The sequence below is a fragment of the Pelecanus crispus genome, chromosome Z (genome assembly GCF_030463565.1).
Source record: "Pelecanus crispus isolate bPelCri1 chromosome Z, bPelCri1.pri, whole genome shotgun sequence".
NCBI classification, from domain to species: Eukaryota; Metazoa; Chordata; class Aves; order Pelecaniformes; family Pelecanidae; genus Pelecanus; species Pelecanus crispus.
The window spans coordinates 14,064,481-14,088,189 of record NC_134676.1 but is presented as its reverse complement, the minus strand read 5'-3'; the positions used below and the strand labels follow the sequence as shown (position 1 = coordinate 14,088,189).

Sequence of the window (23,709 nt, the reverse complement as noted above, 5' to 3'; positions counted from 1 at the left end):
GCTTCAGCCTTTCGCATCTGTCCTTTGCTCAGAGGAAGGCTGGCATGAGCGTGGAGAAAGCCCCAGGATGCTCTGGTTGGCCCAATGCAAGCCTGGGGCAGGTCAGACAGGCAAAGGCTCCCGTGGACACCCCTGCTCCACCGCCGTCACAGTGGCTCTGCCCCGGTGGCCTGCGGGGGCTCCGGGCTCCTTGCCCATTCTCCTCCCTCCTGCACACTCTAGGCTGGTACCCCATGCTGCCAAAGGCCCCCCACCCCGAGAGCAGCTTTTATGGTCTAAACAACACACACATAGCAACAGTAACTTATTTAGCTATCAAACATTCAGAGCAGTGACACACCACCTACCTCCTTCTCCCAGCCAGCCACCACTCAGCAAAACTCACATAACGTGAAGTGAGCTTTAAAACTCAAGCGCAGCTCCACATAGCGATGTAGCATCTGCCAAATGACTTCCAGCCAGCTTTTCTGCCGGCTGTCTGTTGGTTGCTTCTCCTAGGGCACTGTGCTGTGGTTTACTGCAGCACACAGCAGCTTGACCTTCCCTTGGCTTTTGCTGTCTTCTGCTGACACGTAGCACATCGTCACTTAGTTGACCAGAGGAGCGGTGGAAGGAAGACCAGCAGGGCCTTTCTGCCATCACTGAGCCCCCTGCTCAGCCAGCATGGGGAAGCATTAGCTTCCTACCTTGTGCCTCTATCCATGAGGCACCTGAAAAAACTATCTGGCAACCGTTTCTTTCACTCCTAGTCTCCTGTGCCTCTGAAAAGCCAGTCTCAGGAGAATGACACTTACATCAGTCCTCCAGAAGTAGGACTGTGCAGAAAAAAACCAAAATGTACCAAAACTAGGTATAGGGGGACCAATGACCAGTTTCCTTTTTCTGCATAGGGGACCTGTGAGCAGGAAATAGCCACAAGCCGCAGTGGGAGCATGCACACACTTTGGTGAGGAAAGGAGCAAGATGCTGCTGCTGTGGAGCACACCCAGGTAGCCAGACTCATCCAAGAGGGTTAACCACCCCTGAGCTCACATACTGGCTATGTGCCACTACATGTTTACGGCCTCAAGCTGCGTCAGGGGAGGTTTAGATTGGATATTAGGAAAAATTTCTTCACAGAAAGAGTAGTCAAGCATTGGAAGAGGCTGCCCAGAGAGGTGGTGGAGTGACCATCCCTGGAAGTGTTCAAAAAATGGGTAGACGTGACACTTTGGGACATGGTTTAGTGGGCATGGTGGTGTTGGGTTGATGGTTGGACTGATGATCTTACAGATCCTTTCGAACCTTAATAACTCCTAGTTTTTACTTTCATTAAAAATAATCCAGCCACCAAACCAGGAAACACGAAATTGCTACTCTACCCTTAATTGGTTTAGTGGTGGACTTGGTAGTGTTAGGTTAATGGTTGGACTGGATGATCTTAAAGGTCTATTCCAACCTAAATGGTTCTATGATTTATGTTGCTGAAGCCACAAGATCTGTCCATCAGGAAGGCACAGCACAAGAAGCCTCCTGATTGCTGCTGAAATCTCCTGAATCACTTAATTCTCCATCATCTTCTCATGCCCACCTAGGCTGGAAAAAGAGGGTGCCTGCGACAGCCAGATGCCAAATACTGAGGGACTCACACTTTCTTTCTCCAGTGAGAGGAGGAAAAAAAAAGTGGTCTTAATGCAGATCTAAACAGATGTCCCCTCCCAAATTCCAACCCACTCACAGTCCTCTGAATTCTGCTGCCACCATTTGTCACTATTCTGTACCATCACAGGGTGTGGGATGGGTGAGAACAGCCAGTATGCTCAAGCCGAGCAGTCTGACCAAATTACCTTTGTCGTGTGCAGCCTGCTGTCTGTGAGTTTGGTAAGAGGATTGTTCATCCCCAGTACTCATATGCTTAGTGTGGGGAGAAGAAATCAGCTATAAAAATGCTGCCCAGGAGAAGACCCATGCTGTCATGACTGCCCGCACAGGAGACCAGAAATAAACAACCACCAGACCAGTGATACTCGGGAAGCACTTCTACTTGAATGTGGCAACAACCAAGTTCGAAGGCAAAATGCAAAATGCAGGACTGCCACAGGTCTGCTCCTAGAAAAAAATCTGTCATGAAACAGAGCTGGCATCTGGCCACCGAGGAAGACAAATGGCAATTCACATGGGAGACACTAGGCAGCAGGCCCATTGGCACAAAGCAGGTGGGATCTGCTCTTCCAGGTGATCTCACCATGAACAGATTCTGCATACCAGTTTGCCAGCAGCCTTCTTCAAAGGAAACCCAGTACTGAGCAGAGTACAGAAATTTTCTACAAGAGGCTAAAGAGCTGCTTGACCCCTAGGATGTAACCAAAAGAGGTGCAATTCCTGCCATTTGTGTGTTCCACCCCCAGATAGGAAGATATTATTAACAAATAAGTTACTGAAAAACTAGTTTCTCAAATAAAACTCAGGAGAGGGAGAAATGATAAAAGGCAACAGGGCTGACTGTGTAACTATTGCTAAGTTTAAAGAGAAATATACATATCCATATATCCATATGCATACACACATATATATACTTTCACTGCAGTTCTGTGCATGAAGTGCTAAATAATACAGAACCAGTTTTGAAATATTGTGGGACATCACCGATCTGTGCTACTGCTCCAAGGTAGTTTTAAACTTAGCTGGAATGCATCCAGCAGTAAATGGGAAAACTGTAGGATGACCATGTGAGAAATGGCTCTGAACTTAGCAATCGGACAGAAGGCACAATCTGCAAGGTTTGGAGTGGATTCTAGTCTCCCTGACAGATCAAGAAAGTTAATAATCAAGTTGCAGTTTCAGGGAGGAAAAGCCGGTACATCTGACAGCTACCTAAACATGAGACATAGAACATATTTGCACTACGTTGAAATAGTGTACTGAGATTTCCCTCAATACAAAAAGTAAATGAAGGCACAAAAAGAACAAAGATGAAAAAATTGGAAATAGTTTATTTGCTGCATAAGGGAAACTTCTTGTAAATTACATATAAAGAAACTTGCTATGCTGTAGTATATAATTTTCAATATTCCACAGAGATAATTGTAATAAATATACAAACCAAAACAAAGTAGAAGACTAAATCCATCAGGCAACCTACAAAATGGTTCATCAAGTTTTATACTTCGCAGCATTAGAATGCTTAAAATCTTGTTGTTCATTTTGAAGTGCTGCAGCAAAATTCTTTTCACATTTCTTTGGAGCATTTTCAAAACCATCTAACTATAAAACACTGCTCAAAATTAACAGGCATTAGTTAAAACACCCAAGAAAAGTAACACCAAGGTCTAACTGATGCAAAGGTGTGATTTTTCTTTTTGCTTTTAAAATCCATTTTAGTTTTGCTAGGGTTAGGAGTTATCTAAGTGCACTATGAGTCCAGTCAGCCTAAGGCACTGTGACTCGTGTCATATTATGACTCTATATAAACTTCACAGATTATATAGCTTTGGAAGATTTCTCTATTAGAGATGTATCCACTAACAGGAATAAAACAAATACCATAGTGAAGCTGCAAGCTAGTTAGAATGGGTGTACCCTCAAGTGCAGTGTGTGCTTAGAAACATTTTTCCATCGTTTCATACTATACCACATCAGGCATTTTTATTTGACTTTAAATTTAAAAGTGCTGACAAAGGCTTTACTGATGCCCCTGGCCTCCAGAAACAACATGCAGACATTCCGGACACCTTTTGCTGTTCTCTACCTATCATTTCTACATTTTTTGAAACAGTAGGCTGAATCGCATTTTACACTTCACTGCTCCGGACCACACTGACAGACAGGTCTATTACTCTGTACAGATCTTTTACAAACTGAAAACACTTCACTGTGCTTCACTATTACTGAATACTTGGGGGTATAAAAAGAAACTCTCTAAAACACGATTACCTAAAAATATTTGTTAATAAGCTTAATGCAAACATTATGTAGAAAAATGGTTTAGTTACAAAAAAATTCATTAGAGGGCCAATAAAAATATACTGAAGAGAAGATCTTTACAAAAGTGAGGTTAGGAAGTATGAGGCATTGACATTCACTGTAAACATCCTGTGTTCACTAGAATCCCTTGTCTAAAGTATATGTTGTGGTTTTGTTCCTGAGCTTCATGGCGAACACTTGCATAGATAGCTAAACCTATCATAAAGGGTAGTTTATACAGATGTTTCTGTACGGCTTTGTACAAAACTTCAAGAAACTAATGATTTTACCTCTTGAAATAGTTTCATTCCACTACCAGGCAGTTCAAGGAAACTATGAAGCATGGTATGATTTTTGTGTACTCAGTGCATTGGATGGGTTGGGACAGCTACCTTATGGTGTGTTAATCTTAAATAATATTACACTAAAAAGTGTAGCTGTTTGATGTTCTGGCTTACCATAAATATCCACTTCTGCTCACAGCTGCAAGGCTCACTTCTGCTCTGCCAAAGACTGCATATGGCAAAATGTCAAAAATCTGAGTGCTACAACATCAAGCACCTAAGTTACTCCCCTGTAACAAGATGCAGCTTATAAACAGTACAGAAGACCTTATGGAGAATTTCACCTTTACCCAGGCAACACAAGTGCTTTCCTCTAGATTAACCTCCCTCTATTGGAGGAAGCTAGAAAGTACTTTCAGGGTAAACATGACATGGAGTGGCCTAAGTAAAAGGTCTGAAGAACATGCATTTTGGATATGAAAAGCAGGCATGTGTTTAGTTACTGCACATGCAAATGCACATGGGAAGTGGTAGAGACAGACAAACAAATCCACCTCACAAACAGCATAATAACACAAAAGCAGCAAATTGCCAATTTTAAATCTTATGTTAAGGCAAATCTAGATAAACACCCTTAACAGGATTAATAAAAATGTGGAGTTTCCTTGGCTTTTTTGTTTACTTTTTCTGTGATTGGCTTTTACACATTGATAAAATTTGTTTAAGCACTTTCTGGACATCTTCATCCATTTGACCCTAGACAAGGGGAGAAAGAAGAAAACATGATTGAATTCAAGCATCTGTCTACTCTTTAAGAAGATTTACAAACTATTTTTGAGTTACAGTAATCAGATCAATTTCCCAAAAGGAAGCAGTGTTAAATTTGTGCTTAAACAGTCATACCTTTTGGGTAGGATGTCTTAGATAAAACATGCAAAGTCCTTACTAGATCTGCAGAAGAAACATCTTTCATTAAAATACCAACACTGTGTAACTGAATGTGCAACCATACCTGCACAGCATAGAGAAGATGCATCCTGTAAACTGAGACAATTTCCTGATGTTGTTTCTTTGTTTCCTAGAAAATAGTTAAGCAGAAAGTCACAGAGCATCCAGAACTGTTGAATTCAGAACTCCCCAGCAAGATTCAGAGAGCTCTGGGGAATTACAAACCATAGTCTTATGCATGCATGGAAAACCAGCTCAGGCAGTACTGTGCCACTAGCCTTCCAAAACATAATTTGGTCAGAAGTGTGGTCCACAGAAATGCTGTATTTCCCAGTAAAAAAGCTGGTGAGATGACATCAGTTACAAGAAGTGCTGAGCTGCAAAGATGTGGAATGAGCACATATTCTACTTCTGAGCTTATCAGCAACTGAAAATAGGAGAGCCAAAAATACTCCGACAAATCAACGAGCTCTCCCCTGAAGTCATTGACCCTTCTGTCAGCTAATGCCTTCCCAGGAAAGAGGAGGTGCTTACAAAGGTCTTAACCTATGAAATCCTCAGTTAATTGCTATACATTCAAACAAGGAAAGCCAGCGTCTTTTTTCATGATCACAGACTGCCACATCCCAGAAGCCATCTTTCCAAATAAATGTGAAGCTGTTGGGAAAGCTAGCCTACAAGAAGGAAGGAATGCTTCTGTCCTGTTTTAAATCCTACCCACTTTCCTAATGTGGTGCATATCTTTGCACCTTAAACTACTTTGCTTGTCCTTGACCAGTGGGAGATAAAGGGTCCTTTTGGACTTGGCGGACTGGGATAAGAACCAGCCTGGGCCTCTACCCTGACAGGATGCAGTGTTTAACTGTCTGCCTATGTATTTCTCCCCACGGGAAGGTAATTCTTCTGGCGCATATTTATATTGTCTCTTCTTTCTGTCTGCTGGGGAAGGTAGGAAAGCAGACACCAGGTAAGTCGTTTAGTGTGTCAGGCTGGGAATTCTCCTTTCAGAGTTACCTTGGAGCTCCCAACAAAGGCCTCTGGTGGGCAGTACCTTATTTTCACCCTCAGCAGTGAATTAGCGTGCTCCTTTGGGCACGCAGACTCTTGGAAATAGCAATTATGACTCAGCCCAGCTTAGAAGACTGGACTTTCCATGCACAAACAAATACAATCTGAGAAAAAAATCTTTAAGCAGTTCAGAATTTCAGAGAATAAACTGTGCTTCCTATAAACAGATGGATTTGCTGGATTTGAAACTTCACACCTTCAATGACTATTTTCTTCTAGAAAGTCAAACTTATTTTAGCTTAAAAAACCAAAAAGACTTCAGCTGATGAATATTCTTGAGAAATCCACTGTACACTGGCTATATTTTTCATAAATCAAGGTCTTAGCAGCAGGTCTGGTCACTACATCCTACTACAAGTACAGGAACTTTGCTCCACTATTGATCTGAGGAAATATATTGGGGAAAACAGCTTTCTTTAGTTAGACTGTTTCTAAAGAGCGGTTCGTGACTTGCAGATTCCTAAATGTTTCAGATGAACAGCGAAATTATAGAATTTCTGGATGAAAATTCCTTTCCTTGTACTCACTGACTGTGCCCCATTTTAAATAAGGCAGAGTGAAGAATGGCATGCATATCTTTGGAGAACTGGGAATAGTGGTGGGTTTACAAAGTACCACACTTACAGTCAGTTGGTTTTGCAACTGCTTCACTTGTTGTTGTAATGCCTCCAGCTGCTGGCTTTGTCTTTTGGGGGCACTGGTCGAGTAGGAAAGCTGAGAAAGGCTGTTCAATGCTTCTTTTAATTTGCTGACTTCCTTGGACATTTCATTGATCTAGGAAGGCAAAAAATAGGTTTTCATGAAAAGCTGCAAGGCATACTGTATACTTGTGGGTCTCATCTGGGGGTTATTTGTGACTTAAACTTAAGAAATGGGGAAAACCAAGACGTAAACTCTATGGGGCAAAGAGAGACATCATGTAAGCAAAGGGCTACAATGCTTCTCTATCCCCCCTACTAGCCCAGTCAATTCAAAATGCGTTCCTTGTTCTGAAAGCCAGCAATATCTACAAACAAGGATTGCATATGCCACCTTTACAAATATTGCTGCTGAACACAAGAAACATACCAAACATAGGCCAGCTATTTGCAGCTAGCAAAATACATAGCTTTTTATAAAGAAACTTGTAGTGATATACACAGTAGTTGCAGAGGTAAAACAGTCAAGTCATGCTAAGGTTGAGATGATATAGTAAAATCATAATAGTGAATTTTTGCTCCTTTCTGATCTTTTGTTTTCTTGTCTCCTTTGGAATCTCTTCCTGCTGTAAATCCCACTTCGTTGACTTCTGTTGCCTGAAGAGTATAAACGCAACCTAAGCAGAACTTAAAAGAGGTAAACTGAAAGATCACGCCTATCTCCACAGGGGAGGAAAACCAACTGTAAAGTCAAACATATTGAAAACTTCTTTGACTTTGGTATCTGAATTTTTAGATGGGCAAATACACTCAGAAGTTACTCCACACTGTGACACCTGACACAACATTATCTATTAGGTCACCCACGCACCATCCAACATGCTTTGCAGTCTGAATTCATGTACTCCAGTGTAGTGAATCACTAACCTTTTTATCTTTATCCTCCTCTAGTTTTGATGAGTTTTCAGAAAATCTTTTCATTTCAAGAAGATCTTCTTGAGCTTGATGGTACTTTTGGTGAAGACCAGTCACCTCCCGTTCCTTTGCTTCAAGTAGAGTATGCATACCTTCCTTCTCTTCTTTCAAGTGCAAAACTTCATTTCTCAGCTGCATAGCATCTAAGGACACATTTTCCTTCTCTTGGATTACATCCTTCAGTTTGGATGACAAAGCACTAACTTCACCCTCTAGTGAAGACTGGAGCTTTTCATACGTAGCCTTGGGTACCATTGCTTCATTGATTGCAGCTTTTTCTTCCAGTAATTCCTTCTGTAGGTTTCTTACTTCGCTTTCCTTGTTGGTAAGCAGTCCTTTGAGCTCATTTATTTCTTCCTCCATTTTCTTTACAGTATTTCTAAGTGCATTCATCACCTGATGGTGTTCAGCAATTGGCAAAGAGTTTTGTTTCTGAGCATCTAACAGTTGCTTTAGTTCTTCTGCTTCATCTAATACTTTTGTGTACTGGGATTTCATTTCCGATAACTCATTCTCTGCTTTGTATTTCAAAGAATTTGTTACCTGCATCAGTTTCTCATGTTCATCTCTAGGAATGTAGTCCAAAGCTATATCATCTAGAGTTTTTCTCTTCCTATAGTCTTCAAGCTCTGTTTGTGCTTCTTTGTACAACTGAGACAATTCACTGAGTTGTCCGTTGAGTTCCTCTATCATTCTGTGCATTGCATCTTTCATTTCTCCAGCTTCAGCACTAGATTTCAGCTGTGTCTGATTTGTAAGCTTGTCCTGTAGCCTTTTAATTTCCTCTTGCCCTTCTTTGTACCTCTCAATCAACAATGCTTTCTCTTGATTAATGTTATCAATAACTGAACAATATGAATTCTTCATTTCCTCACACTCTTCCACAGACAATTTGCTTGCCACATTCTGCTCTCTTTCTTCAAACTTTTTCTGTAGCTCTCTCACTTTCTCTTTTTGTTTTTCACTCTCATCCAACGCTTTCTTCAATTCTTGCTTAAGCATTTCAACTTCTCCACACGTAACCTTCAACCTACTCAGATCAGAACTGGTTTCTTCACTTTCAGAGGAAACAAGCCCCAGCTTAATTTGCCTTTGTACATTCAAAACCTCTTTCACAGGTTCCTCATACCTGTTTTGAGTTTCTTGGAACTTCAGGTTAAGATCAGAACCATTTTCTGAAATGTCTGTGGTATTTAAATGCTCTGTTTCTGGGACTCTAGACTGGACCTGAGCTTCTACATGCTTTCTTTTGGCTTCAGAATTCTCTAATTTCCTCTGCACATCCTTTAAGTCTTCCTGGAGGTACTTAATTTTTACTTCACTGGAGCTTGTCAACTTTTCTTGAATTTGGGTGACATTTAATGTAGACTTCAGCTCCTGAGCTGAGAACTCATTTTGTCTACCTGCTGTTTGCTCAAACTCTGTTTGTGTTGAATGATAAGATTCTACAATTGAATCCACTTCTTTAGGTGCTCTTTCCTGTGCAAAAAGAAACCCAAACAATTGCACAATAAAAACAAGTACATGATTATATTTTCAGAATACAGTAAGCAAGGAAATCTTGCCACATCATACAGAGACAGACCATTAAAGTCCCATGGAAGAAAGTTTTAGCAAAATTCAAAACCCAGCTGCTCCCATTTAGTCATCTACAGCGAGAGAAGGCAGTAAGTGCCAAGCTCCTCTGAAAGTCTGGGCTGATCTCCATAAGCTAATAATCAAAGCTATGCAAATTAAAATTCTGCTAACACAACTGTTAACAACATCTTTTAGAATGTGGTTATCATAATAAACAAAGTTATTCAGTAATTTATGGGAAAAGGGGGAAGATCAAAACACTGATTTAATCCTTTGGGGCAGAGTGTTTCCATGATCTTACTACCAACAAGCTCATTAAATTATCTTCACAGTACATCTCTCTAAAACAGTAAGCAGCTCTTTGTTCTTCTAGCAGATTAAGAGAGCACTAGAACAGCACAAAAATATGCCACCTGTAACTTGTCCTGCAGCTCCTTATTGTGCAATGTCAAAGAAGCAATTTTTGCTTGCATCAACAGAAGCAGATCTTGCTGGTCAGCTTCAGAACTCACATCCAATAAACTATCAGCACCTTTGGAGAAAAAAAAAAAAGATTCAAAAGCTTTCAAAAAACTGAAATCCTAGCTAGTTATTCTAACCTTTCAAATTAAACAGTTTGTTCCCATGACCACTAAGCATAGTGAGCAAGCAAACTGTTCCTAGAAACTGTTTCCCCAAAAATGTGTTAGATTACCCAATAAAAGTAGGAGGTTTTGGTGGGGAGCTGCTAGTGAAATTACAAAAATTACTCCCAATACTTAATGTGCCTCACATTCTAAGCATAAAGGCACAGAGGATTTCTGACCAGATTTCAACATTTCACACCACCTAACCAGATACGAAAATAAGCATTAAGTGTTATTGTATACCTGTTGTGCTGTCACTCAGTCTGTCTTTATTATCCCGATGCAAGGAGCTGAATTCTTCCTGCTGAGACACCAAAAGAAAACGGTTTCACAGAAAGCAGACGTAAAGTTGGACTGTTCACCAAAGAGAAGTATAGACAGTCCAGATCTTGCTTAATAAAGCCTGGCAAAGTGGGTTTCTTTTATTTCTGGGGTCTTGTTTAATTGTAGCATGTGGCCAGCATTTCAAAGTCTGCTAAAGCCATTTGAGTTCCATTGCCCAGTTCTCATTAAATATTAACAAAATACAGGCAACTATCCCACGGATAGTTTGGAAGGTTGCAGCCCATGTGATAAATAATAGCAATATATTGTCATTTATTAAAAAAAAAAAAAAATTCTTCAATACTAAGGTAAACATCAGACAGAACACACTGAACCATTTCCCTGATGTCTTTTGGTGAAAGGGTCTCTACTTTTTGCATTGCAGAATGCCATGCACTTCACTGGTATTAGGTAATGAGCTCTCACAGCATTAATACTTACTTTCATAACCATATTTCTAAATACCAAGTAATTTATGACTAATTCTATTTACATATTCAGTAAACACTGAAGTAATCCACACTTGCTTTATAAATTACACTGAAATCAATTTGGATTCCTTTTTGTTCCTAAAACTCAGCTAATTAATTCACAGGAGACTCTGCAGTCAGCAAAATAGATTATTAAGCAAAATAGGTTATTAAGATACTATACTTTCCTTCCCTAAGTTTCATAAGAACAGAAAACTGATACCTTGCACACTTGGTCAGCAAAGAAAGCCTGCCCTTTTCCAGTCATGGGAGTTGAAGTTGTTGAGTGTGGAGAGGACAAATCACTGAGCTGTAAAAGATTTTATATAAATAGGTATGTATACATATGTGTACATATAACCACCTCCCTAACATGTGCCCATATATATATATATACACACATACATTAAAGAGTACTTTTCCCTGCACTAACATAAGTCACAACTCTAGGTTAGTTTCAAAGAGCAGATCTAATTATTCAGCGCTCTTCTGAGTCAGTATTACATATGCAGTATAGCTGTTATAGAGGTAACATTCCAGTTTAACATTAAATCTAACGGCTGAAATGCATTTTGATACTATATAAATCTATTTAAGTATTTTACTTTCATATGTATATATGTATATAATAACACATGCATATATATGTATAATTAAAATATACATAACTATTTGCTTATGGAAGTCAGCAGAACCAGGACCCCTTCAACTTTAGATGGAAGAAGCAATTGTACAGTAAAATTGGTACAGTTGTGTCTTAGACCATGCTGTATTTCAAGCAATTTTGCTTAGTTAACCTAACCAACGTGCTTTCATGGTGTCATCCTAATGTCAGGGAAAGGATTTGTGGTAAGACAAGCATATAAAATAACAATAACAGAGCAAATCCAGCCCACATCATTCACATAATGTTCAAAATGCTTTTCACCCCCTAAAAGCATCTCAAAATTGGTCTTTTCTTTACCTGAATAGGACTGATAGGAGGAGGTGGGGCTTTGCGTTTTTTTGGAGTTCCACTTCTTTCTGAACTTAATTTAGAGCCTTGATCATGCTGAAAGTTTCACCAGCCAGAAAAGGTAGGTTTGTTAGTTTGGTTAGTAAAGTCCGAGCAAGTTGTTTATTTTAAAAAAAAATAAAAAAATCCCACATTAATAACAACTTTAGCAGCTCATGCAGTGCCTTTTTTTCTATGTAAAGACGACATCTCTACTAACACAAAGATATTAAACATGCCTGACAATAAGAATCGGCCCCCTTGTAATCCATGCTTCCATGAAAACAAACAAGATTTAGTGAAAAAGCAGAAGCTGACAATAGGTTTAGCACTAGTGATCTTAAATACTTCCATTCATACATAGTCCAGTCATGCCATTCTTAACGGCTATCATCTTTCCTCTCCACCAGCTTCTGCCTGAGCTCCCTGAAAAACCCACCTCTCCACTCAGAGAAGGAATGAACCAATGCATTGCACCCTCGTCCACTTTCCAGCCACCAGCAGGTCTACAAGGTCTACTTGCACTCCAAGATATGATACTAAATAAAAAATGTAAGAAACTAATTTAATTGCCTAAATCTGTTGGGATTCTCACAGGTGAGGGTCTCCAGCAAGATATAACTGGGGATAACCTTCAATTATGCATTCTGGAAACTGAGAACTTTTCTAGATCATCTTCTCTACAGTTTAAGGAGATAGGGAGTCCAAAAGCCAAGCTCCTGCATTGCACATCAGAAAAGTGGCATATCTTCCTGGCACACATGTGCGCATACACACACACGTCCTCCCTTCCTTTTCTCACTAAGGGTGCTGGCTGCTGTTACAGAGAGAAGCTAAGTCTAAAAGTGATGTTCCTGAAACACATTTCTTAAATAAGCAACAAAAACCTTTCACATTACAGAGCAGTCAATGGCAGCACATCTCACAGTGACATTTACTAGTGCTTCTAGTCATGTCAATTACTGTTTTTTCTTAAGTTACAAGCCTATATAGCCCAAGTATTTTTAAAACCAAAAGGACAAATACCTGCTTTGCTTTTGTCGGTGACTTTGTATCTGTGAAGCAGAAAAGAAGTGGAATTAAGAACAGCTATATCAAAGAAAAAGTTATTTGCCATTCCTAAGCCATCTCTCAGCTCTATTTCCCACACCATAAATACTGTGTTTGGTTTTTGAATTCCTGTCCAAAATCTGAGAAATATACTTTAGTTTCCAAATTCCATTTGAACCATATCCTTTCTCTGCTGCTTTTTAGGTTTCATATTGAGATAAAATTCGAAGGATTGTGACAATTGTTATTCTATTATAGTCTTGCACCATTCTTGCACATTAGCCTCCTACTTTAGAAATCCATCTTAGTTTGACCATAAAACCCTGTCTGCAACAGTTCCTTCTCCCACCCTTCTACTGAGGAGCTATATGTTCCACTTACTCTTTCACATAATAAAAAAGGATCTATTCCAAATTGTATGCAAGACTTCACAACACTGTTACATCAGCTTACCTTTTCTTTCTCCAAAACACCTCTTTTCGCCCTGCTCAGTGCTTTATCCCATGCTAAATATTACCAACTATGGCAAAGATGACGTTTTCCTGATTTTGGGAAGCCTCAGCCAGACCATCTTAAAGATGGATTTTGACATTTTTCAGGCCACCTTATGAAGTAAATTTGTTCATTGCTAAACATACATGTAGCCAATTCAAGAAGTGACAAACTGCAGATCAGCATCTCTTACCCACATCCTGAGATAACTTTGATGATAGGAGATTCTGGATCCCTGTGTTCTCAGAGAGCTTGGAGTAATGCAGGGCATTCTGTCCAAAGACATCTACTAAACTCACATCTGCACCTTTCCTAAGGAAGGCTTCCACCATGTTAAGGCTACCAGCTTCACAAGCCATCATCAAAGCAGTTCTGGACAAAACAAACACAGAGTAAGTGTCAAGACTGTACTGTTTAAGCAGCAGCTCATTTTTTCAGGGAAAAAAGCGTGACTGATATTGTGCAATGAAGTCCAAGATTTTATCAGCGTGTGTATTGACACATACATGTAACTTGTTTGTCCTTACAAACACCTGCCTGCCCCTCCTCCTCTTCCCTATGCTCCCCAGCTGGACCTTCTGCAAAGACCTGGCATGCTTTGCACATGTCTCCAAACATTTCTAAAAATGGGTTCCTGAGGCTAAGAGGAGAGTCATAGCTAGAAATGGCTGCACAACAGAAGACTATCAAATCTCACTGCCACACTCCAATTACAGCTCTGCAAGTGGTGGTACAACATGAAAACATTTGTTTCTCATTTGCTGCTCTCCTTCACATGCTGCTTTTAAGACAAAATAGACAAACAGATTTCAATGAAAAAGCCAAATAAATCTCAAAGCTCTTCAGTGAGACTGAGAGATGGGTTTGATGTCAAACCCCGAGCCACTGTCACTTTTGGGTTTTTTGGGGGCAGTGGGGAGGGAGGGAGGGGGTTCATTAGAGCACAATTAATTCCCTCTCCAACACCGGGCAGCTAGACAGTGCGAGATCCTAGAGTAAGGGTACCATACAGAAGGAGTGTTTTCCTAACAGGTTGTATCTGTTTTTCTCAATGACTTGAAGGGGTCATAAGAGATGTACAGAATAATTACAAACACACAGAAAACCCCACCTTTCAAGCATGCTCTAATATTGCTTTCCTGCTTGGGCATAATTCTCCCTTGTTAACATGAAAACATACCTAATAGGTTGGCCAAGTTCATGGGCACACACATTCCTCAGTGCAGATTTGAAACTGAAAAGTTACTCCAGTGATAATATTTGCTAGGTATCGAGACAATCATTTCACTGATGAATTAAATGTACTCCCTGTAATAGGTGAGCTCTGGAGAAGTGATGGCTATTGCAGTGCTGTGCTAGTAAGTAGCGCTGAGCAGCAACTTGGATAACACTTTCAGAGTCACAGGGATGGCTTTAGATTACCAAAATAATTCGCTTAGTCTGGACAAGATAGGAAATTGGAAACGCCATTTTCAAAGGTTATCCCCTTCCAGGCCCAATAAGGCTTCTCCTTTTTCAGTAAAAACGTAACCACTTTTGTGAACAGGAGATGCAAGAGTAGTCACTCTACCAGAAGGGAAGCAAGAAGTAAAATGGTATATTCCATGTTATATCATTTTCTTGCTTCTACACACAGTACTTTCTTGAAAAAGAAAATACAAAAATGCGAGTCTGTCCTATCTATGACAGAAACGCCTTCATCCAATTAAACTAGAAACTCTTAATATTGTCTGTTAACTAAACAGTAGGTGAGTGAAGGGAAGAAAGAGGTCCCAGAGTGGGCAGCACCTCAGGTTCAAAGCACCGATGAGGCCACTCAAACCAATCAAGAGGACAGAGTGTTTTTCTTTAGACAACTTAAAACAAAGAGTGCCCTAATAAACTTTGGACTGATAAAAAACAAGTTAGGGCCCAGTCTTATCCTCCCAGGTGTTGCCAAAGAACAGTATGGGCATTGTATCACATACACCTGATAGTAATCTTGATTATTGTAAATGCCAAGTCGTCTCAGCATCCTGCTTTACCTTCACAGTTTAACCAAGTGTTTAGAAAACAATCCATAATTTTCAAAGACTTCTGTATGATCAAAACAAGTGCATTTTTCACTACAAGGATGTTGCTTTTTAAAAATAGTTTTCTGACACACTAGACATCTATTAATGCAACAAAATAGCACCTTCTAAGATGACAGCATCTCCACTATACAGCTCTACTGTATTTTTCTCTTGCTGCTGTCACTGCATTATGGTAGGAAAAAGAACCCTCTGCAGATGTCGCTTCCAAGTAACAGTTCTAGGATTTAAGTTGGAGAAACTAACTCATGCCAAGAACAGAGCAGCATTTAAAACTGGGACACGTACAAAGTGATGTGTGGGTAAGTACTATCAATCAGATTCTTATAGGAATTATTGAAAAATGAGATTTACTGCTCTGGTAGCCCAAGGAAAATCTTACAGGCACATCTAGTTTTATAGTTGCATAGTTTCTGTTTCACCTTTCCCTTTAGGCAGGATTCGGTAAGCCTTGTCAACAATCAGGATATGCTGTCTAGTACAGAAGGCATTATTTCACATAACAACTATTTTGGGAAGGATTTGAGATGAGAGCTTCATTTGACAGTCAGCCTTGGGGAAGAAATAACATGTTAACCTGATGTACCTTCCATTTTTATCCCTGGTGTTGATGTCTGCTCCATGATCTAGAAGGTATTTGCAGACTTCCGTGTGACCATTTTGTACTGCAAGCAGCAGAGGTATGTTCCCATCCTAGGAATGCATTTAAAGAAACTATGAATAATAATCCATCCACTCACAAATATCACTCTGAGAATTAAAGGTCAGCTATGAACTTTCCTATCAGTACATTTTTCTCGTGTACCATAAATGTAGCTGGGTTTACTTTAATTCCTTCCTTGACCACTGGGGATGCAAAGCATTAGAAGTAGGAATGCTTTTTGCTGTCTGTACTCCCTTTGCTGTTTGCTTAATACTATAATGATGATTTTGGAACTACACGATACCTTTAAGTAGCTCCAAAACAAAAATTATAATTTTAACTAAGTACAAGGCAAAAATACATCATTTTATATAATCACAGAATAACTTAGTTGGAAGACACCTTTAGAAGTCATTCAGGGTTTCTCCCCCTCTGCCCTCCATCCACAGCTAGGCAAACTTCAAGTTACAGTACATTGCTGAGAGACTTGTCCAGTCAAGTTTTAAGCGTCCCCAAAGGCACAGATGCCATGACTTCTCTGAGTACCAATTCCAATGTTTGATCACCTTTATGGTGAGATTTTTTTTTCCCTAGTACCTAACTGGAATTTCCCAGTTAGGTCCACTGCCCAAATTCTGACCATTGCTTGTCATGATTTTGTCATGCACCTCTAAAGTGGGTCCGGCTCCCTCTTCCCTGTGATCACCCATGATGTAGGTGAAAACATTTTTAAGATACTCCTACAGGATCCTCTTTGAACAAACCTTTTCTGCCTTCAGAATTCATCTGCTGAAATTTTAGGTCTAATCTCTGTGACAGATTTTTTTAGTAGAAAGATCAGGTAAGAGGTAGAAAGATGCAAGTAAAAAAAAAAAATCAAACAGGTTTAAATGTTTTTATGCTTCTTTTGTTCTTTTGTGCCTGATTTCTGTCAGGTCACCTCTCTTTATCATCAGGGGGTTTTCTAACAGGCAGTTGCATCTGTAGACATTTCATAATAGTGAATGTAGTGTCCCTGGAGCCTTTAGACTACAGCAAGTATATTTTTTCCCCCTCAGGCTTATCATACTCTGGTTGGGCTTTGTGAGCACTTCACAGCACTTGGCCATATAATGGGCCTTTTCCAAAGCCTACTGGAGTCAACGGAAAGACTTTTAATCATGTTTTGAATATATCAGAATTGGTTCTAGCTTCTTGTACCAATGTCTCAATTTAACAAGCAACAAACCCTGCCACTGCTGTGGTAGATTGTGAAGTACTTCCCCACCTCTGCTATGGCAAGCTACAAAATAAACTTCTGCCAGAGAAATCCAAGAAGAAATATAAGCATACTATTGCTTTGAACTGCTGCACCTGAGATTGATGGGAGTGGAGGGCGGTAAAAGCTCTGAAGTACACAATGGGAGAGGAGCTACGTACCAAATCTTTGATGTTAATTGGACACTTATGTTCACACAGAAGCTGAACTGCCTGAAGACAACCACATGCAGCTAAAAAACAAAAAGAAAGAGAGACAAGCATGAAAATCCATTTCCATTAAACCTCATTTTCAAAATTTGTGTTCCGCACTTCCACTTGCAATACTGCAGCATTACAGTGGGGTCCAAGAAACAGAAATTAACTTGTATTTCTCTGTTTTAAGAAGGAAGGAGAGAAAGAATAAAAGGATGAACAGCAAGCTCTATGCAGAAATACAACCAATATTCATGGTCCAAATTAGCATCAGATACAACCTTTAAAGGATGGAAATCAGAATCAACCTATTCTGAAGTATTTCAATGGCTCTGTACCTGCAAGTGTGAACCTGTTAACTGTAATTAACTGAAATTCAGTATTCACAGTATTCACCTAAAAAAAATACCTGAAATTTGTAAACCGTCAGATGGAGTCACTAGATTTACGCAATTACAACCTAAAAAGCTCCACCAGACCAAAGAGCTAGGAATATCAAGTACCACAAAACAGACAGTACAAACTTTCAACAAAGAAGTTACCTGCATAGTGTAAAGCTGTTTTCCCAGAATTGTCAGTGCTGTCTCCTGGACATTTACTCTGCACAGTCCAAAAAGGAGAAGGAAAAAAAAGCAATTAGAGAAACACCAAGAAAATAAAACATATGTTTGATGCTAAGAACAGAGTGCTGAACATCTTTGAGAAAAGTTTTATGAGCTACTCCAGAAACCTCAGTCCATACAACAAAAAACCCAAATACTGAACAAAGGCACAGCTTTCCTCTCTACCAGTGTTGTCTCCTTTCTTGGTACCAGCTTACACTGAAGCCATAGGAAACACTCATGGTGAGGGTGATAGCCCTAAAAAATGTTATAGTTTTGGAACAATTTATATTGGGAAATAAAAAAGGAAAGAAAGTCTCTCCCCTGGAAGAGCTTCATATTTTACATTACAGTAAGAGCTAAAGCAACCACGTTCTAAGGCAATTAGTCTTGAGTTATTTCTGTCAAAGGCAGTAATGCTTCATTTTCATTTGTAAAAACTAAAGCATCCACAATCCAGTTATATTTTGTAGTATTATAAGCCACCAGCTACTACTGGTCAATCTAGACTTTGAAGTAATAAATACAATAATATCAAATTACAAATCTTTATTGAGACTTGTTTTGGTACAGAAGATTTTAGTTTCAGTTTATGCAAAGATATCACCCTGAAATAATGGACTTCTAAAAACCAAATGTTAGAGCTTTCAACTTTCAAATATAGCCGTGCCTCCAACTTCCATGATTTCCTAGGAAAACAGGTTCACAAAGATTGTGTAAGAAAAATGTCAAGACTCTGCCTGTGTAAAATAATTATTTAGTCTGTTTTAATTCAACTCCAGCACATACAGTTCATATGACAAAGCTGGTCCACAGAAGCAAGAAAGCAATCCAAAGAGCATGAATTATTGGAGAATATTACCAATGGGTTTGCACTTACAAACATATTCAGAAAGCTGCATGTTGTAATAAAATAAGCAAAATAGCATCAAAAGCACTCTGTGGTTATAGCTGGTAAGTGAGTGGGTAGCAGATAATTGGTATTAAACACATCTACTTGCCAAGCTGATCATGCTGCGGTATGCGATACCATCAGTGGCAGCTTGATGTCACTATTTATGCTCTAAATGGGTTTGTGTTAGACATAGTGAATATTTGCCATGAAATCCCAAAGTGGGGAGCCTCAGTGGCTAATGATAACCCCTTCCAGGTGTGCAGGAACAGAGGAATCCGCTTGCAATGAGTCTGGACATGGGAATCAGTGAAATTAGACCCAATATTGCCAAAGACATTGATGGGGGTCTGTTACAGGACAACTGGATAGCCCTGAGGTAACTGGGGAAAAGGAATTTGGAGGTTGGGATATGGGATCATTCTCTTTCTGTACCACTGCACTTGAGCGAGGTTATTACTCATTATTTCATCTGCAGGCTGAGCCACAGTCTTACTGATAACTCCAAGCTTCTAAAAATCTGTGCCACTCCTCTGATCACCTCCACCTGGCCTTCTGGAATGGACAATGACCTTGCTTACACAAATATGCAGCCTCAATACCCCGAGAATCTTCTCTTCATCTTCACTTTCGTTTTTCTTATTTTCTTTCCCTATTCTTCCTACTCCCTTTCCAACCCCTCACTGTCCTTTGCCTCATTTCACTAAGGATTTGAGTATTTCCATATTTTACCATCTAAACTACTTACGTTTCTTCTCCCTTTGACTTTAAACTTGACAAAGACTTCTATGGTCAACAACAGACAGAAAGCATTCCAGTGGAACAATATGAAAATCTCCCCAGAAGTGAAAAAACCTTTTCCTCTATACCTCTTAACCCATCTACTTCCAAGTCATCCCACCACACAGACAAAACACAGGAAGTTAGAAGCTGCAGTCTGCTTGAAATCCAGCCCTGCTATGCCAGATCAGCTGCACATGGAAAACTGTCTTTGTGCATCACTCAGGGAAGATACCACACTGTTTTCTATCATCCATTCACAGTGCCTAAAAGGTCTTTAAGCGCAAGCACGTCTCTTGATTGCAACAGGATAGGACAACAGTATAGCGGTGTGATGCAGATCATTAGCAGGAAATGCGTCAATATCTAGTGGAACCAATCTCAAGGAACAAAAGGGAAACTTCAAAAATCAAAATTAATTTAATTTTTACTTTACCTGAAGTAACCTCTTAATGCAATCAGGGTGGCTGTTCTTTGCTGCAAGATGTAAAGCACTGTGCCCTAAATGAAAAAAAGCAAAACAAATCAAGTATTCAATCACGCCAAAGCACAGGAATGAACTCTTCATGACAAAGGCAAAATTTTGAATTATCCATCTGGTTCCTATCACAACACATGAACAATAAGGATAGAGAAAATAAAATAAAAACCTACATCAAGCAGAATGTATTTATGACAGACTGTTGTTCAGACAGGTAACAGAATAATCTTAATATCTAACTTCATATAAAGGAATAACGCAAACATTGTGTCAGACTATACCTTGGCAGAAGTAAGTCTAAGATTGCACAGCTATGTTTTGCTTCTTAAAAACCAGTTTTCCTATATTACTCAGCCTCTCTTGCAGACAGATGTCTGTCAAGTGCCTTCATGATTTCTTCCATTTGGCAATGAAAAAGGAACCCAGCACCAAGAGCAAAACCAGCCAAATTCACCAGCTACCACTACAAAGAATTTGTATCATCCATGGAGTGCACACAGAAAAGAACTCAGAACACAGGCCTACTTTGGTTTGCATTGCGTAGATTCTCTTTCCTGTTAATTTATTTAGCATCTGTGAGCTCATATTTAGCTATGCAATACAGTGATTTACTGGCTATGGATTTATGATGAAAGACTGCAGTCTCTCCTCTAGTTCCATCTTACAGAGTATCTGAAAAATTAAAGAGGCCAAGACAGCAAAAGAATAAATTATCCATGTAACTAAGAAAAGGAGGAGCCAAGATTTAGTACTCAATACAGAGCCACTTGTGACAGTAGAATCTCATTTTAAATAATGCGACTATTACAGACAAGGCTTTCCCTAATGAATACTGGGTCAACACTCTCAGGTGAGAGCAGGCAACCTCTTATCATCCAAACAACTAATAAATCCCGAGGCAAGATGAAGTATGAATCCTGAATAATAGTCTGTATCAGGTACATATATTGTCTTATCATTATGTATAATCTGAATGCTTCTTCCAGTATCACAGACACTTCCTTACAGAGGCAAATCATTTCCATGTATGACAGAAATTCCCTCAGGCTGCAATCAGTGGCGAAAACAGAACCCATGAGCCCAACATTTACAGATCATTACTGGAGAGCCAGAATGCTGACAGCTCATTCAGGTGACTCGGCTAGCCAGAGAAAATGCTGGGCACAGATTCCACAGATATGTCAACTGAAATCTATTATGAAGAGTTTGTCAGTTTCAAATTCAGCTCCCATCATTCTCCTAGTGGAATAGTAATTAAGGCACAGGACTTTTGAGGGCTGAAACAGCATACTTAATTGCTCTAAGCTCTGTTTTGGCCTGTATCAGCTCTTTTTGCTATGTCATAATCCTGAGGAAATGTCTTACTGCAACTCCTGTACAGTTAATAGGGTTAATAGCTTGGATACACATAAAAGCAACACCAAAGATCTTGATTTAACCTATAAAAAGCCTCAAATGAAGTTAACAAAAAGAGTTGGGGGAGGGGGATTTTTTTTTTTTTAAATTTAAAAATAAGTATAATTAAAAAAAATATTGAGGAACTATTTTGCATCTGGAGTCCACTATAAATGCTGCCATTTATAGTATTAGGGGAAAAGTTTTTAAGGGCTTTAGAATTGGAATTGTATGCACAGAAAAGCAAGTATGTCTAACAAGTACTACAACTGCTTTTCCTACACAGTGTGTAGGGAAAAGCACTGTTGGCAAATCTGTAGTTGCACTCTGCACATCAAGAACTATATAGGCAAACTGAGTGTATTATGCTACATGTGCGTGCTCACAGAGACATACCTGCACCATCTTGGGCTGTCACATCTGCACCATGTGTCACCATGATCCTGAGGCACTCTGCATGCCCTTTCGTGGCTGCCAGGTGAAAACTGAAAAGAACATTTACATGTTACTTTTCTTTTATTAAGACCTTCTTTCTCTTTCATTCACAAACCAAGTACTGTCAAGTTGTCCTCTCCTTGTCCTTAGATCTTTTGGCATCCCTCCACTGCCTCCCAAGAAGATAATAGCTCTGAAAGTGAGAAGGCACATCAAAAAGTTTTTGTAGTCACACTTTTACACAGGCTGCTGTCTCATTAACTCATGTCATATGCCTTATGTGCATTAGTCCCACACAATTTCTAAACTAATGTCCCTAGTGATGTAATATATCCTCGTAGAATGCCTGGGCTTGGGGAATTAATGAAGAAAACATTCACAATGACTGACCTTGCTCTGGTCATTCTCGTCAATCCTGATTTCCCCCTTTCAGTGGACAAAATTTAGTTCCTCTGAAAGGTGAGTCAGCTCCTAAACTAAATCAAGTTGTGCTTCTGCACTGTCCTTTACAGAGCTCATCTTTCTTCCATGTAGAGGGGTAAAAAACCCCTTAGTGTCTGTGAATATCACCTAGAGAAATCAAAGCTACTGGATATTTGTGAGACTATGCTAGAGATGCATTTTTTCAACTTTTGGTTTTCTTTTCACCTCAAGCACCTGTTTGTTTGAACAGTAGCAAATTGCAGAGGTTGCCAACCACACCATGGCAGGATGCACTATCATGGTCTAACCTCAGCCAGCAGCTAAGCACTACACAGCTGCTCGCTCACTCTCCCGGCCCTGGTAGAATCGGGGAGAGAATCAGAAAAGTGAGAAAACTCATGGGTTGCGATAAAAGCAGTTTAATAATTGAAATAAAATAAAGTAAAACAGTAGTAGTAGTAATAATAATCATAATACTATACAAAGCAAGTGATGCACCCTGCAATTGCTCACCACCTGCCAACTGATGCCCAGCCCGTCCCTGAGCAGCAATTGCTGTCCCCTGGGCCAACTGCCCACAGCTTGTATACTGAGCATGACATCATATGGTATGGAATAGCCCTTTGGCCAGTTAGGGTCAGCTGTCCTGGCTGTGCCCCCTCTCAGCTTCTCGCTGGCAGGGAATGAGAAGCTGAAAAGTCGTAGTGTAAGCACTACGTAGTAACAACTAAATCATCACTGTGTTATCAACATTATCCTCATCCTAAATCCAAAACACAGCACTACACCAGCTACTGGAAGAAAATTAACTCTATCCCAGCCAAAACCAGGACATGCACTTAACACCATCAATTACCAAAGATATAATTACAGAACAAACCAAAGAAGTTATACTGAATTCAAGCCTTTTTACAGCCAAAGGTTCATGTTTGACATCCTTGGCACCTCAAGATTCACAAAAGGAGTCCTATACACATGCTGCTAACTTAATTTTGCTGGGAAGCAAAAACAAAGGAAAAGCTTCTGAAAACAGAGACGTTTATGCCCTCCTGATGCATATCGTGCCAACATCAGCGAGTCTCAAGATATGGGCACAGGCAGACATACTGTTTCTCCGTGGGTCCTACTAATATCAGCTTGATATA

At 39.7% G+C, this 23,709-nt stretch overlaps 1 protein-coding gene across 3 annotated transcripts in view; it reads right to left on the bottom strand.

Moving 5' to 3' along the window:
• Window positions 1-3,044: 3,044 nt before the first annotated feature.
• Window positions 3,045-23,709, bottom strand: part of RAI14 (retinoic acid induced 14) — a 79,212-nt gene continuing 58,547 nt past the window's right edge. The window contains exons 3-17 of one of the 3 annotated variants that reach the window (XM_075726435.1): window positions 22,103-22,191; window positions 20,267-20,331; window positions 18,099-18,156; window positions 17,524-17,594; window positions 16,048-16,154; window positions 13,583-13,761; window positions 12,874-12,902; window positions 11,818-11,904; window positions 11,077-11,163; window positions 10,303-10,363; window positions 9,847-9,965; window positions 7,808-9,334; window positions 6,867-7,016; window positions 5,239-5,304; window positions 3,045-4,982 (exon numbers count right to left, since the gene is read on the bottom strand). In XM_075726435.1, the coding sequence (XP_075582550.1) occupies window positions 4,905-4,982; window positions 5,239-5,304; window positions 6,867-7,016; window positions 7,808-9,334; window positions 9,847-9,965; window positions 10,303-10,363; window positions 11,077-11,163; window positions 11,818-11,904; window positions 12,874-12,902; window positions 13,583-13,761; window positions 16,048-16,154; window positions 17,524-17,594; window positions 18,099-18,156; window positions 20,267-20,331; window positions 22,103-22,191 (2,773 nt within the window). In that variant the 3' untranslated portion in view covers window positions 3,045-4,904. Of the gene's footprint in view, window positions 4,983-5,129; window positions 5,305-6,866; window positions 7,017-7,807; window positions 9,335-9,846; window positions 9,966-10,302; window positions 10,364-11,076; window positions 11,164-11,817; window positions 11,905-12,873; window positions 12,903-13,582; window positions 13,762-16,047; window positions 16,155-17,523; window positions 17,595-18,098; window positions 18,157-20,266; window positions 20,332-22,102; window positions 22,192-23,709 lie in introns of all 3 variants that reach the window. The other 2 variants (XM_075726436.1, XM_075726434.1) reach the window with 2 other exon arrangements.